This window comes from Sciurus vulgaris (genome assembly GCF_902686455.1).
Source record: "Sciurus vulgaris genome assembly, chromosome: 12".
In the NCBI taxonomy this organism is placed as follows: Eukaryota; Metazoa; Chordata; class Mammalia; order Rodentia; family Sciuridae; genus Sciurus; species Sciurus vulgaris.
Genome location: NC_136473.1, coordinates 71,970,189 through 71,987,229, shown reverse-complemented (window position 1 = coordinate 71,987,229; position 17,041 = coordinate 71,970,189). Strand labels below are relative to the sequence as shown.

The window sequence follows — 17,041 nt, the reverse complement described above, 5'->3', positions numbered from 1 at the left end:
TATCATATTTTAAATTTTGAAAAGTTTTCTTTTATGATTGTTCCTTTTTCATCAAATTCTATTTTTATGTCATATTCTACCAAAGTTACCTTATAGATTAACTAATAGGTTCTTCTTCTTAAGTGTTTCCCTGCTTGCCATATAGTGTGTTGCCTCTGAGCTCCCCTTTTCCTATGTTTTGACCTCTTTCTTTCATTGCAAAAGTCTAGTGATCCCTCATATTTAAGAACAAAGCAGTGTTTGCAGTCTAGTAGGTGTCAGAGTAGGGTAACCTGCTGGCTAGAAGGCTTTTTGACCAAGAATCCTCAAATAACATTTTGTGGAGGTCTCTTCCTAGGCCTGGAGGATGGGGGTGAAGAATAAGCTCAGTCTATCCTGAAAGGAAACTTCTGGTTATTTGCCTGGAAGGGCAGTGACCTCACCGTGGGTGTTTCAGGAGTAGCCAGAGAATTGAAAAAAAAAAAAAAAATCCATCATTAATCTATAGTTTTAAAGTAAACTCCCAGTTTCAAAACTCCTGTCTCACTGTCATCTGCTGTGACTCATGTCCTGGAGTACTGAGCATATCGGTTCAATTTTTCCAGATAATACACTTTTGGCCTTTACCACGGAAAAAGAGGAGGGGATGGCCTTCTATTTCTTAGCTGGGGCTTCATCCCTAACTTCTGTTGGACTTGACTTTAAGCACCAAATTCTTGGAGATTCTGTGTAACTCCTCAGTTCACTTCTCATCATTTCCTTCTTGTACACGGGTGGATTATGACTTCCTCAGCTCTACACAGAGACTGCCCCCCCTACCTACCCACCTGTCAAAATGTTTGGAAATCTTTCCTTCCCAGTGGTCAACTGACTTATTCTCTTTATCCTTTGACTTAATGGTTTATTTATTTATTTATTTATTTACATTTTTTCATTGTCAATGGATCTTTATTTTATTTATATGTAGTGTTGAGGATCAAACCCAGTGCCTCACATGTGCTAGGCAAGCACTCTACCAACTGAGCTACAACCCCAGCCCTTAATGGTTTCTTAATTTCATTATTAGTGAGTTTTTGCAGGGTGGTGAGTGTAATATAATATAAAGTTGCTCCCCTGCCCTTTCCGCTGCAGTCATTTCCCCGCCTCCCAACTTCTTGTCAATCTGTGAACATCCTAGCTAGCTGTTGGTTCATCAGTCAGCTTACAAGTATCCTTCTCCATTATTGGTCCCGTTAGCCCGCGGAATTTGACTGCTTAAGGATAGCTCCCCGTCATTTTTTCTCTCTCTTCTCACTTTCATGCTTTCTCTCTCCTACTCACTTTCTTTCTCTCTCCTCCTCACTTTTCACACTCTCTTGCACGCTCTCTCTCTCTTTTCCTCTCATTTCTCTCTTACCCTACAGGGAAACACTGTTTGCTCAATAAACCTTCTTATGTGAGTTCCCGTGTCCGGAGTGGTTTCTGGGTTGTTCCAGTGAGTGAGGTGAGATTTGGGAAGATGTATCAGTTATCCATTGTTGCATAATAAATTAAAGGCTAAAAACATCAATTTATTATTTCTCAAGGTCCTATGGATTGTTTGGGTGGTTCCTCTGCTGGTTTCACCTGTGCTCACAGCTGCAAGCAGCAGTTGGCTGGGTTGGAAAATACAAGCAGTCCTTGTTCACATCTGGTGGTTGATGCTCACTGTTGCCTGGGGTGCCTCAGTTCTTCTCATGTCCCCTCATGCTCCAATTAGCCAAACTAACTTATTTAAGGGGTGGTCTCAGGACAATGTGCCAAAGGTTAAAGAACATCACTTCCAGTGAGTTATACTAGACGAAGCAAGTCAGCTCAGACTCAGATTTTTTTCTCTTAACGGGAAGAATGGCAAAATCATATTGTAAAGGTGCACACATACAGGGGTAGGAGAAATTGTTGAGCTATCTTTTCCCCCCAGAAAAGTCTATGATGGAGAAGAAATAAATTCAGGAAGATCAATTGATGTTTAGTTGAATGTCTTCCCATGCTCTTTGTATTACCCCCCACCACTAACATCTGGGTCTAGACATTAATATCTTTCTTGAATTTTGCTAACCAAACCCCCATGATTCTAAGTAGTTGTAAGTACATATACCATAGCCTTGCACTAGGAAGTGGAGTACAGCCCAGAGAGTCTCATCAATGGGTTTGGATTTGGGGAAACTCAGGTTCAAATCCCAGTTCCATTGCTTACTGTTCTATAACATTAGACAGGCTCTCTGAGTCTCAATTCCCTTATATATAAAATGTGGCTTTGTGTACGATAAATGAAATGGCAAATGTTAAATTCATACTTAACACAATGTCTGGCACAGAACAAATGATCAATAAATAGTAGCAACATTAAGTGCTTTTGGGGGACAAATATTACATCTCTAATAATTTAACCACTGGTGATGCAATTTGAGAAAAGGAGTCTAATTTAAATCCAGGCTCCTGCACATCATACTTTACGGGACTGCTGTGAGGATCCAGTGTATTAAAACAGAAAAAGCTCCCAGAAGAGTGCCTGGCACATCACAAATGCTCAGCACATGTCTTGTGGCCACAGCACCAAGCATGAGTGAGATTCTGCCAGGGTCACTGGGATGACCATCACCATAGTGTGTCCAGGCCTGCCAGCAACCGTGTAGGGGGTGGTGGTGGAGTCTACATCACACAGTGGAACTAGGCAGCAGTGTGAATGGCATCATGTCTGCTCTCAAGGGTTCTTCTAATCCTTCTCTCTTTCTGGGTTGTTAGCTCTCATGTGTGCCTAGTGCTAACCCTGGGTCCCACGGATGAGTCTCAGGGGACTAAGAACCACCTGGTACTGTATGGAACACACCATGTGTGCACATGCATTTTTCTAGTTTACAACTTCTATCAGATTCTCAGAAAGGTCAATACTCTGCAAACTTCTAATTAGACATCGCAACTCTAGAGACTCTCCTACCTTTCCAAGGTGTATGTTTCTAATGTGGTTTGAGTTGAGAAGTAAAGTTATATTAGGATTGATTAAAGTGGGAGTCAAAATGATCTGAAAAGGAGCCCGATGGTTTCTCCTGTCAGGGAGGGAAATAAGCTTCACGAAGTGATAATCTATGAACTCCATATTTACTGCTCAGTGACTTGCTTTTGCAAACTGTCTGGCCTTTAGCTGTTTGCAAGTGTGTCTGTCTAGATATGTGACCATCACTGAAGTGAGCTGTTTTTCACCTTGTCCATGCTATGGGCATTTAAAGTATTTATCTGGCAGCCTACATGCCCCGAGCATACTCTACCCTAACCTCCGGATACATCAAAGACATTCCTCATGCTGCCTCCGGAATCATGTGGGAAGGGTTGGACTTGCTTGGTGAGTTGCAGGGGCATCTCTATTCCTTGAAGGCATTTCACATACTGATTCTTCTCATATAGCCACATTCCTGATCCAAAGCATCAAATTTTAAGGCTTAGGTTTTTCTCATGGACATGGTGTTGTATGATTTTTAAGAGGAAAAGAACAACAAAAACAAAAAACAATCCCAGCAGAATTGCAACATCCAAGCTAAATCTTGTTCCCCCTAAAGTTTAATTCCTTATCATCTTCTACTTGTGACTTAAAGGCAAAAGATAGTTTGCCCAAACTCTTTGAAATATTTGCTGGCTGACCTTCCCGGGGAAGAGCAGTGCAATTCCACTGGAGATCACTGGAGCCTGACCCCAAGCATCCTGGGACATTTGGAGGCAAGCAGGAAGAAAATTCTGGATTCCATTGTGCCCCAGTGTAAGCTCTGAGCAAATCCACCGCACAGTACCACTTTCTACCCTCCTGGAGGCTGCTTCTCCTCACCTCCCTGTCCTTGCCTACTCTTGATTCTAGTCAGCAGTGATCCCCTGGTGGGGACCTGGGTAGATTGCCAGATCCAGGACAGCTGGAGGCCAGGATTCCCCAGTTAGCCTGGCCATGAAGAAGGCCCTTCCCCATGACCCTCACCACAGGGATTATTTGGTGACTCACTTGAATGAGGCATCATAAATTTCTTCCTAATAGCACACTTGTCATTGAACCATTCCAACAATTTGGCATGGCAAGCAATTTGGCCCAAGGCAGCAGAGGTAATCCTCTGTTTATAAAGTATCTCCTGCCGTGTGCTGCAGAGGGCAGAGGACCACCAGGTCCATGTCATTATATTTATCTGGAGCTCTTTATAGATGAGGGAATGGAGTTATAGGGAGGTCATATGAAAAACGAGTTTAAATCCTGGTTCTGCATTATGTTAAGTAAAATAAGACAGACTCAGAATATCAAGGGACATATCTTTTCTCTCATTTGTGGATGCTAGATAGAAAAAAAAGGTGGAGGGATCTCATGAAAACAGAATGGGGACCAGAAAGGGAAGGAACCAAGGGAGAAAGGAGGGAAGGGAAAGGGGAAGTTCTGAGATAGAAATCGACCAAATTATGTATGTGCATGTATGAATATGTAGTAATGAATTCCATTATTATGTGTAATTATAATGTACCAATAAAAAATAAACAATGGATTTTAAAATAGGAAAAAAAATCCTGGTTCTGCCATTTTCAAACTGGGTGACCTTAGGCAGTTTCCTTAATCTCTTTAGGCTCTCTGTTCCCCATCTCTGAAATGGGGATACTGTTTACGATTCAGGAGGTACATGTTCAGCAGTGCCAACACACAGCAAGCATCCACCAGCGCAGTTGTCGGTATTACCAACTCCAGTCAGTGTTACATGCCTTCCTTTGGCTGTTGGACCACCTCCCCTTTGCTCCTGTGTCCTCTGCTGTGGCACTCTTCCTTCTCATTTCTTTAAAATAAAGAATGGTGGACACTCCGACTACATTATATTATTTAATAATTTCAGCTAGTATTTGAGTGAGGTTATAATTATCCCTAGTTGACACAGATAGAAACTGAGGCTGAGCAAATTTGGATGACTTCCCCAAGGCCACCACTAGGGGTGATAGTGTCGGGGTTTGAACCTGGATCAGACTCTAAATTTATTCTCCAACCCAACAGTTCCCAGGGGAAGCCTATGATCATGCACCAGCTGCCACCAGAGAAGTTCCGGATGCAGTCAAGTATTTTTGTCATTGCATTCTTCTCAAGCAGTTCATTCCCTGGCTTCTGGACAGTTGCCAAGGAGGTGTGCATGAGAGGGCAGAAGGACTTCTTTTGGAGGATCAGGCAAGGCAGTGAGGCAACAGAGCTGTCATTGACTGCACCCTTGTTAGTGCCAGGCTCCATGTTGACATGTACAGCTTAGTTAATGCACACAACACTGCTGCGAATGAGTCCTCAAGCAGTCTCTTCTTTTTCTTCTTTTTTAAAATATATTTTAGTTGTAGTTGTGGATGCTCTTTTATTTTATATATTTATTTTTATGTGGTGCTGAGGATCAAACCTAGGGCTTCCCACATGCTAGGCAAGCACTCTACCACTGAGCCCAGCCCCAGCCCAAGAAGTCTCTTCTTCACAGAGGAAAATGAGGCACAGAGATCACGTCACTCACCCCAGCCTGCACCTGGGTGTCTTAACGGTGTCATTACTCTCTCCACCTACTGCCTCCAGTCAGTGTGGATAAAGTTGGGCTAGAGCACTCAGTTTGGAAACTACCCCCAGGTCAAACGTCCTCAAACCACCACTATAGAACAAATTCATGAACCTTCTTTTTCTTCCAGTGCCTCCCAATCCTCTTGCTAAGTTTCCTTGAGCATTCGAGTTTCTGTGTACTGTATTTTACTACATAATTATCACAGATTTTTTGCCAATTTTTTTTTTTTTTTGCAAAAAGGTGGGGTGTGATCGTTATGTGAAATTTTTTTTTTAATTGAGCCAGTGTCATTTAAAAATCATTTATTACTAAAATGTCTTTGGTGCAAGATTAGGATGCATAGAATGCTTGTGAATATATGTTAAAATTGAATTGTCCAAAGATGCAAATCATTGCTTTGTGACAGTTTAACAAACATTTTTCCAGTCTAAAAAAAATTAACAGTAGTTTTATCGATTTACGCATTATGAACAAAATATTACACTTCAGAAAGTTTACTATAGTGTTTGAAGTATGGACTTACAAAATTCAACCCTCAGTGTCCGAAGGTTCTGTGCCAGTCTCATTGGTTTTGTTACCTGACCCGCTGCCCTCAGTACTGGCTGTGTTTACTGTCCTTGGTTCCGCAGTGCTCTAAACAAACCACACAAGTTGGCTTTCAGAAATAAACTGACGCTGCACGTGAACTGAGGGTTCTGGACTCCTGGCTTGCAGAGTGCTAGAAGACGGATGCCCATTCATAGGCCACTGATGACTTTTAAGTGGTGCTGTCTTTTAAGTGGTGCGACCAACAGAACTATGCCAGGCAGTGATTACGTGATGAAAAGTATAAACCAACTTTTGTGCTGAAAAACCAGAGTGTGACAATTTTGCAGGGGCAATTACACAGTGGCATATGGTATGTGGGGGGTGGTCAGTGGGGGGCATCTACTGCTTCCATGCCTCCTAGGGACACAGAGGTGGTATCACCCTAGGCAGCATCTTTGGGATTCGCCACCTCCACTGGTGTGTGTCCCCCATGGAGCTGAGAAAACAAGGCAGGTCCTGGCTCTGGAGGGTGCTCTCCTGTGCACTAATGTTGGCACTAACCTGCCCCCATCCCACCCATGCAGTCTTCCTGAGCCAGGGAGCTCTGTCCCCTCTTTCAAGTCTCCATCAGCCAGAAGAGTGCTGGCTCCTCAAATACTATCAGTTGACTGACTGATAAGTGATTGAGAAACATCCATGTGAGAATATAAACAGCCCCAGACAGCAACATGGCCCAAAATGTGCTGGGCAGTAGAAGCACGAGGGGGCCCAGACCTCTGCCTGGACAGTCTCCCCGTGAGAGCTGATGGCTGCAGGTGGTGGGAGGGAAGGAAGGTGTGCAGGACTCCAAAAAGCACAGGTTCAATTCAGTGAAGGGCTGCTGCCAACCAGAGAAGCCAATAGGCCTGGCAGGGGTGCCACGGATAGGGCAGTTCAAAGCTTCCCTCTGGCATCTGGGCCTATGTCATCTGCTTTCAGAGCAGCCAAAGGGCTTTTCTGCCCTCCATACTGCCCCCTGTGCCATCTCTGATGCCCAAGATTGCACCATGAGCAGCAGCTGTAGGGTGACAGGAACAATCTGGCCTAGGGGGTTATAAGATCTGGGTTGGAATGACCCTTGCTGTCTGCCACACACACTTGTGGTATTCTCCCTCTGAGTGGGTGACCTTGGGAATGCCCCTCCATCTGTGGGCCGTGTCTTCACAGTTTCATAATCTTTGAAAAGAAGATGATGTCTCCTCACAGGACTGTTGTGTGTCAAAGAGCCTAAAACCTCTCTAGGTCCTACACACACCCCCTGCCCTTCCCCGACACATTTAAAAGCAGTAACCCTGCCAAGATGCAGCATCTCTTAGTCATCTCCTCGGCAATGTGGACTACTCTGAGTGCAGAGTTTCTCTAAGAATGGTCTCCCTCCAAATGCAGCACCCCCTCCCTGGCTACCCCCAGCCCAACTTGAAGCCTGGCTTCCCTGTGGAGTCGTTCCTGACGCAGAAAAGGAAAGCATGAGCATAATTCCCCATCAGTCTCCTCACTCATTTCCTTGTGAAAGCAGTTTGCCAATGCCCAGAGGCAGGGCTCCTCTCAACAGCCACCAGGCCAGGGAACTGTGGAATCATCAAGCTAATTAAGTGGAAGCGATGCTCTTGGGGACAGCCTCTATGTTCCTGTTGCTCTGAGCACGTGAAGGCAGCCTAGGGAAAATGTGGAGAAGTCAGCCAAGGATGTGAGTGGCAAAGATGATTAAAGGGTCGGAAAAGGAGATGCACGGATGTAGCGTCAAAAGTCAAGGCAACTGAAGTATTTGACCCAGGGAAGGGAATGAGGGCAGGCGACTCGATCACCTCTTCCTGAGTTGTAAAAAGAAGCCGCCCCTCTGCTCCTTCCCTCCTCTAAGCCTGCACGTTCATCCTTACTTCCTTGATCTTCACCTCACTCGTTTTTGTTCTTACTCTTCATTTCATTTTGATTTTCACTGAGCACCTACTCTGTCCCAGATACTTTGCCAGGTTCTGAAGATAATAATGACAAAAAAATAGGGTTTCTGCCTTGCAGGTCAAGTGGGAGAAATGGGTCCAGAACCCCCAAAGTAGCCACATTTTAGGACCAGAGGATTATAGGTCCTGTATACCCCAACAAAAGCAGGAAGGGCTGAGGTGCCAGGTGCTATGGGAGCTCAGGCCACTCAGAACTTTCTGGGCTTCAGGGGAGTTTTCCCCATGAAGTGATGCCAAGTGGAGTCTTAAAGAATAAATCAGGGGGCTGGGGTTGTGGCTCAGTGGTGAAGTGCTTGCCTAGAATGTGCGAGGCACTGGGTTCGATCCTCAGCACCACATATAAATAAATGAGTAAAATAAAGGTCTATCAACATCTAAAAAACATTAAAAAAAAATACATCAGTGAGCCAGGTAAGGACTGGTGGTGGGAAGGGCATTCTAGGCAGCAGCAGCTACCTAAGCAAAGGCCCAAGATGAAACGTGCAGAGTGTGTTAGGCAATTTCAAACAGTTGGACTGCACTGGAGCAAACAGGAGCACCTTGTGCAATGCAGCGTTGGCAGAGGGCCAAGTAGGGCCCAGATCTGAAGATAGGAAATGTGGGCTTTATCAGGAAGCCAGCGTTCAGAATAACACGGGAGACACACGGTGCTGGTTAAGGATTTAAAAAATATGATCATAAGTTGAGTGATGTTGAGTTAAACTAGTAAGTCTCAATTGAAAGGCAATTTTGTCTCCCAGGGACATTTGGCTTTGTCTGGAGATATTTTTGGTTGTTCTAATTTGGTGAAGGGAGTGCTATTGGCATGTGGTGTGTAGGGGTCAGGGATGCTGCTCATCATCCTACGACACACAGGACAAAATCTCTTCTCCTCCTCTGACAACCCCTGTAGACTCAATCAGATATTCACCCCTCTGTTCTTATTCTGTTTGCTAGTTGGTCTTCCCACTGGAATGATGCAGATTTTGAATAGGTTCGAGTAGCCAGTATTCAGGTGAGGAAGGAGGTTAAAATATGGAAGAGAGAACTTTCTAGGCAGGATTGAATGGAAGGGATTGCGTGGGGTGGAATATAGCTCATTAGGATACTCCTGCCATCAGTGTTGGCAGGTGATTCTAGGGAGTCTTTTCATCCTAGCAGTCCCTACCAGCTGTGGCTGGGGGGTGTGAGAATTAGACCTGACCCTGGGGAATTGGACAGATAAGTCAGTCAGGGACCTACTCTGTTCTGGGCAATGTGTCGGGGCTGGGGATAGTAGCCCTATGGTGAGGCTCTTCTTCCCTATTTTATTTTTCTTTATAGCATCTTTTAACATTTTTATTTTTTAGTTTGTTTGCCTATTTTAGCTTATTTGTTCACAATCATATTCCCAGTGCCTAAAACTGTGCCTGGCACATAGTATGTGTTCAATTAAAATGTGTTGAATGAATGTCTAAATCTCTGATATCTATTACAGAGTTACCTAATGGTTCCTCCTCCTCTGTGCCATCAGGAATAGTGAAGTCACAGGAAGTTTTCCTTCCTACTAATACGTAGCATATTTTCATTATTCAGAGCAATCATTCTGAAATTGCTTTAGGAGAATGATTTGTAGGAACATTTTCCTTACACTCTTGTTTTCCCTGAAAAATCCGGGATGATGAACTAACCATTAGCTGAAGAAGGGGGGAAGAGAGCAGGTGATCCAAAAGGCCAAAGAAGCTGGCAGTCAAATGAAATTAAAGCTACTTGATAGGACAATGGCACAAACAAAGGCCTAGCTACCTCCCGGAACTGCTGCCAAGCACTGTGACACACAGGTCTAATCACATCTGAGTGTGGTGCCGCTGCAGAGGAGCAGCCCACACAGCTGGCAGGGCTTCAGTCACTGCCTGCTTGCCTAAGAAAGGCCATTCATCACAGCGTGAGGCCACCAGGGTGCTCCCCAGTTACACATGGGGAGCGAGGACCAAAGCAGGAGTCAAGTGCCTACTGGTCCCCTTGGAAACAAACACAAGACAATAAACACTTGTGGTTAGAAGCAGGTGTTCAGGCCTAGACAGGGGTGCCAGGGAATTCTGCGTTAATGTTGGGGGGCGGGGTCCTGTTTACCCAAGGCAGCTATCTACTGGGCTTTCATTAAGCTTGGTCTAGGGAATAGCTAGGGTTTAGACATCTAGTTTCAAATCTCAGCTGACCCTCCAAGATAGGGGTTCCAGTTGCAGAGGCCAAAGGCCCATGCTACCCCTTTGAGCTCAAGGCCTCAGGCAAGACATCTATAAAAAATGTGTAGGTGAAGGGAGGGCTTGTTATCTGTTTTGCTAACCTACAGGTTTATTGGGAAGATCAAAGAGATAGGGCAAGTGTAAGGGCCTTGAGAAGAGCCGTGGAGAGCGGGGAGGAATGAGGGACGCATCGGTGCCTCACCTCAGGGGGACGTACATCTGGAACAAAGGCAGACTGCAGCGGGGAGTTACCTGCGGAAACCAAGGGCTGTCAGGGCACATCCTCCACCTACAGGAGAGGCCTTTCAGATCCCTGGGAAGGTTTCTGGAATTCCTTTAATTTCCCTGATGGTCAACTCTGTGGAGGTCAAGGGACACACAGGTCATCTGGGCTGTCTGAATGATTACTTTAGGCAGGTAAATTTATAGCCAGCTTATAATCATATAGCATTTTTCTATTTGTAAAATTATTTTATTCAAATTTAATCCTTCAATAACAGCAAAAGCTGGATACAATGATCAACTTATATAATATAATTTTACAGACACTCACAGAAGTTGAGTGAGTTTCCCAAAGTCACGGCCGGTCTGTATCAGTGATAGGCTGAATCCAGGCCTCTGCCTGCAGGTTAGAGGTGCCCGCTGTGTAGATTCAACTGCTCTTTCCTTCCATATGCCTCTTCCCCTTCTCTCTTAGGGTCTTTGATTTGGGGCCCACTTTTGTTGCCCGCGTCCTTTAACCACTCTTTGCTGAAAAATCAGTTTGCAGAACTGTCTTTCTGAGGAGGACAGCCTGGAATGCAGAATTCTCCGTGGTAGGAAAAGCTGATGTTCCCAGAGCTGAGCCTGGGAAATTTGCCACAGCTAGTGCTATTCCACTGCGGTACCTGGAATAGCAGGGCAACCAGTGCCTGGAGAATCTGCCATCCCACGGAAGGCAAACGTGATTACAAACATGATGTTTGTAAGTCACCTGAGAAGGTGATGGCAATGGATCTCCTAGATATTCAAAGATGAATACTCTATCTTCTTAAAAATAAGCATGGCTCACTTACCTCCCTATGGAAAGCATGAATGTAGGTTTTGAACTCTGGGAATAAGACAAGGGAGAGAACTTTTGTTTATAATATTGATTAAAACACTCTGATTTTAAATGACATTACATGCATTACCAATTAATTTAATATCCATTACTATATTTACTACAAATTATAACCTAAGAGGTATTACTGTCCCAATTTTAAAGGGAGAGAAACTTTGGTTTACAAGTGCCTAGATGACTTGTCCAAGGTCATAGTCTGACATATGGTAGAGTAAAACAAAGACTTGGTTCTTCTATCTATGAGCCTAGGGCTTCCCAAATGGCAACTTTATTTTATTTTCCACTTTCCATGGGTAAGGAGCTGATTAACAGTAAATTCAAAGGTTGATTAGAGTTAGGGACTTCTAATGGGAATCCCTCTAAATTCCTGTAACATTATTACTCATCTTTTCTCCAAGAAACAGAATATCAGGTTAATGGCATCTAAATGACACCACAAACCTAGAATTCGGTGTCATAGCATAGCAGGTGTTTGAGGATTTATGAAGAGACTCATCAGCCATTGGTCCATGGGCACTGTCTAGACCCACCATGCTGTCAGGTCCATGGGCACTGTCTAGGACTTGAAGAGATTCCAGGCCAGTGTTGCTTTTATAGAGCAACACTTGGTTTCTTACCTAGATGCCCAGAGGAATTTAAGAAAAGTATAAATCATAGTCTCTACCTTCAAGGAGTTTATAATTTGGTAGGAAAGTAAGATTTGTTATAAAATCTTTGTATGGTAATATACAAAACAGAATGGAACCAAGTGCTCACTTGTTTGGTACATAGTCTGCAAAGGCTTCAGGAAGGACACAGGTCTTGAGAATGGGTAGGGCTTGGAGGAAGAGGGAGAAGCAAGGGTTTCCATTCTGGTGGAGGATGAATTACCAAGCAGCAGGCAGGGTGATGGGGATGGGTGGTTTCCAACACTATCCCACCCACACTCCCAGAACTCTAGTCGTTCTGCATACATTCTCTGGCTCCTTGTATAAGCCAGGTTTTAAACATGTCTGAGCTTTTATACCTGCTATTTCCTCTTTTGGAAAGAACCATCCTCCCTTATTTCTTTGTTCTCACCTATTAAGCATCTACTCATCTGTCAGTTCTACTTCACTTCTTTGAAATTATCTCTGATCCTTGGCAATGCTTTGTCTTCTTCTTCATGGAATAAATGAAGTGTCATAATGATTTATTAGTAAGCCTGTGTCCTCTACCAGATCATGACCTTTGGGATCAGGGACTCTCTCATGTCAACTATAATATGGTCATTTGTTGAATAAATATAAATGAAAGATGAAAACAATGAATGAATGAATCTGCAAAAAAAGTCCCGCTGTAGGTTCACCATTAGATAAATAAACCTGCCAATAAATCTGAGCAGAATTAATGGATCTTCAGTAAGTGACTGATGGATTGACAGAGTTCTATATACATCATAATGAAAGCATACATCCCCAGCCCTTTTTATATTTTATTTAGAGACAGGGTCTCACTAAGTTGCTTAGGGCCTTGCTAAGTTGCTGAGGCTGGCTTTGAACTCGTGATCCTCCTGCCTCAGCATCCTGAGCCTCTGAGATTACAGGTGTGCAACACCATGCCAGCATGAATGTTATTTTTAATAAGGGATAATTTGTAAATAAATACACAAACTGTCAGAGAAAATGGAAGTCAGATATGTTGATTGAAGAGAGTTTCCCAAACTATCTATACTCAAGAGTAGGTTAGGGAAATAAATATTTAACAAGATGAAATTAGACCCCTATCTCTCACCCTGCACAAAACTCAACTCAGTGTGGATCTAGGCATCAGACCAGACACACTGAGCCTTCTAGAAAAAAAGTTGGCCCAAATCTCCATCATGTCAGCTTAGGAGCCAAATTCCTCAACAAGACTCCTAAAGCACAAGAGGTAAAATCAAGAATCAATAAGTGGGATGGATTCAAAATAAAAAGCTTCTTCACAGCAAAAGAAACCATCAAGAATATGAAAATAGAACCTAAAGAATAGGAGAAAATCTTTGCCACCTGCACCTCAGACAGAGCATTAATCTCCAGGATATATAAAGGACTCAAAAACTTAACATAAAAAAAAAAAAAAACCAATCAATAAATGGGCAAAGGAACTAAACAGACACTTCACAGAAGAAAACTACATCTGGTCAACAAATATATGAAAAAAATGTTTAACATCACTAGCAATTAGAGAAATGCAAATTAAAACTACACTGAGATTTCATCTCACCCCAGTCAGAATGGCAATTATCAAGCCTATAAGTAACAATAAATGTTGGTGAGGATGTGGGGGAAAAGGTATACTCATACATTGCTGGTGGGATGGCAAATTGGTACAACCACCCTAGAAAGCAGTGTGGAGATTCCTCAGAAAACTTGGAATGGAAGCATCATTTGACCCAGTTATCTCACTCCTCAACATATACCTAGAGGACTTAAAATCGGCATGCTATAGTGACATGGCCACATCAATGTTTATAGCAGTTCAATTCACAATAGCTAAGATATGAAACCAATCTAGGTGCCCTTCAACAGATGAATGGATAAAGAAAATGTGATACATATATATACATATATAGATATATAGATATATATACACACAATGCAATATTACTCAGCATAAAGAAGAATGAGATTTTCACATTTGCTGGTAAATGAATGAAACTGGAGAAGATCACACTAAGTGAAATAAGCCAATCTGGAAAAACTAAAGGCCAAATGTTCTCTTAATAAGTAGATGTTGACTCACAATAGGCAGGGCCGGGAGAGGTTCACCAGATTGGACAGGGCAGAGTGGCGGGGAAGGGAGGAGAGATGGGAATGGGAAAGGCAGTTGAATGAATCAGATGTAACCTTCCTAGGCTCATATATGAATACACGAACAGTGTTACTCCACATCGTATACAACCACAAGAATGGGAAGTTATACTCCGTGTATGTATAATATGTCAAAATACATCCTACTGTCATGAATAACTAAAAAGAACAAATAAAAAAATTTTTTAAAAGAGCAGATTAGGCAGTCATCAGACCACTCCTAACATCCTCTGGGAGAGGCCTGTGCTCAGTGTGGTGACTAATACAAAGACCACATAAAGAGCCTATGGTTGTGTCCAGGAAGCCCAGGAGACCCACAGCCCCAGCTCAGGTGTGCTAACAGACAGACAATCTACCAAAGGATCAAGGGACTCAGAGGGACATCCTGACCTCAAGATTGAGAGAAGAGTGGGGGTTGCGGGGAGACCTGTGACGATGAAGGAGCTATGAAGAAAACTTCCCCAACTGGTTGGAGGAGAAAAGGAGACTGCAATTTTGAAAATATTTTGTAAATCTTAAAACTAAATGCAAATTTAAAGGACTATGATTATTGTCCACATGCAAAACTGTCAATTTAAAACTGATGGAAGTTTTCCTAATCTTCATCCATAAACAACAGAGTAGAAAGAAGACTTTTTATTATTCTCTTATGTGCTTTTTGAACCATTTGACGATTTTTAAAATTCTATGAATCTGTGTAAAACTATTCTCTTATGCATTTACTTTTAAAAAAATGTTTAGTTGTGGAGGGATCTTTATTTTATTTTATTTTTTTATTTATACGTAGTGCTGAGAATTGAACCCAGTGCCTCACACATGCTAGGCTAGTGCTCTACCACTGAGCCATAACCCCAGCCCTCATGCATCTATTAACAGCAGTGATGGGGGAAAAAAAAGTCAGATGACTAAGATCTTGTGGTAGTGCAAAAAGAAATCACAGAAATAAAGGCAGTGATTGCAACTCACTTCATCCAATGGAAAAGCAGATGCCCATTCCGACTATACCATTAAATAACCACATATTTAAAAAAATTTTTTTGTGTGTAGTTATAGATGGACCTCCTGCCTTTATTTTGTTTATTTTTATGTGGTGCTAAGGACTGAATCCAGTGCCTCACACGTGCTAGGCAAGTGCTCAGCCACTGAGCTACAGCCCCATTCCAGATGACCACATATTGAGTTAAAAGAAAATGAGTCAAGAGTGGCTTTGGGGAGAAAAGGGTATATCATAGAAGGTTGGACTTAGATTACAGTTGGGAATCTTGTTTCCTTCATTTTTTTCAACCTGTAAAACTGGTATAAGGAATGTACTGCTATGGTTAGGATATGGTTTAAGTATGTCCCCCAAAGGTTCATATGCTAGAAGCTTGGTCCTGGATGTAATGATATGAGAAATGGTGGATCTTTAAGAGATGGGCTTAGTGGAAGGTGATTAGGTCTTGGGGGCAACACCCCTGGAAGTGATAAATGTAGTTCTTTCAGGACTGGGTTAGTTCTTATAAAAATGGGTTGTTACAAAAACAAGGCCATCCCAAAAGCTTGGCCTCTTCTACACAAGGCCATTTTCTCTCCACTTCACCATGTTAAGCCAGTTAGAAGTGCCCTCGCCAAACTCAGGCAACATGCTGTTTGTACTTTCTGCTGAACAGATCTTGATCCAAATTAACCTCTTTTCTTCATAAAGCCCCAGCCTCAGGTATTTTGTTATAGTAATTCAAGATTAAGACCTTTCCTACAAAGAATCATTATGAGACTCAAGTAAGAAAACCCATATGCCAGCAGTGAGCACCAAAAGAATTGCAACTCTGTACGTGTCTGTTTATTAAACCTCAGAAATACAAATTTCCACATGCAGGAATGCTTTTGACTGTAAACAACAAAAAAAATAACTATAATGACTGAGATAAGTAAGGATTTATTTTTCTCACTGCAAAATAAGTCTCTGGAAATAGTCTAGGACTCAAGTAGAATGACTAACATTCAGTCTTGCCCAGAACTTTTAGCATGAAAAGTTCTTCATTTTGGGACACTCTCAGATGGTTAATCAGTCTAGTAATAGTGGTCATCAGTGTCACCATCAAGAATTAAGATGCTTTTTTTCACTTGGCCATTCTTACTGGTACTTGTTACCTTATGGTTTCAAGATAGCTATTGAACCTTTGGGCATCATGTCTGCGTCCAGATAGGAAGAGAGAAGTATAAAAGAATTGATGGATTTCTCCTAGAGAAGTCTGCCTCTTATTCTGGAAAGGAAGGATTTGTTATCTCATTAGCCAGAATTGTTTCACCAAGTGCAAGAATAGCTGGGAAATCAAATCAAATTTTTTGTTTCCAACCTCATAATAGAAGGCAAGGGGATAAGATCCTGAGAGCCTCTTGGGTGGTCAATCCACAGTGTCTCCTCCACCCTGTCACACTTTCCTTTTTCTTTTTTTTTATTTTTGAGACAGGGTCTAAGTTGACCAGGCTGGTCTCAAACTTGCAATCTTTTTGCCTCCAGAGTAGCTGGGATTGCAGGTATATGCCTCAACACATCTGACTTTCATTCTTTTTTGGACACAGCCAATGTGTGTTGAGCCCGGATATGTGACAGGTTCCATGCTAGTATCTGCAAGGAGCAGAAAGATGAGTATGACACAGTTCCCAGCCCAAGTAAGTGACTGTCATTATTATCCACATGAGAAATCATCAGTTTAAAATTGTTGGAAGTTTTCTTAGTATTTATCTATAAAATAGCAAGGATAGAAAAGGGACTCTTTACTGCATTCTTCTTTTCAGCTTTTGCATGATGGTTTGTAATAATCATTTTTGAAAAATTCATTAAAGCTAATTAAACCAATTCTCTCATGCATTTATTCATTAA

At 42.5% G+C, this 17,041-nt stretch overlaps 1 protein-coding gene across 3 annotated transcripts in view; it reads right to left on the bottom strand.

The window, feature by feature from the left end:
• Positions 1-6,570: 6,570 nt before the first annotated feature.
• Positions 6,571-17,041, bottom strand: part of LOC306641856 (uncharacterized protein) — a 36,125-nt gene continuing 25,654 nt past the window's right edge. The window contains exons 3-6 of one of the 3 annotated variants that reach the window (XM_079107183.1): positions 11,866-11,930; positions 11,322-11,357; positions 10,469-10,518; positions 6,571-7,759 (exon numbers count right to left, since the gene is read on the bottom strand). In XM_079107183.1, coding sequence (XP_078963309.1) covers positions 7,693-7,759; positions 10,469-10,518; positions 11,322-11,357; positions 11,866-11,930 — 218 coding nt within the window. In that variant the 3' untranslated portion in view covers positions 6,571-7,692. The other 2 variants (XR_013758309.1, XR_013758308.1) reach the window with 2 other exon arrangements.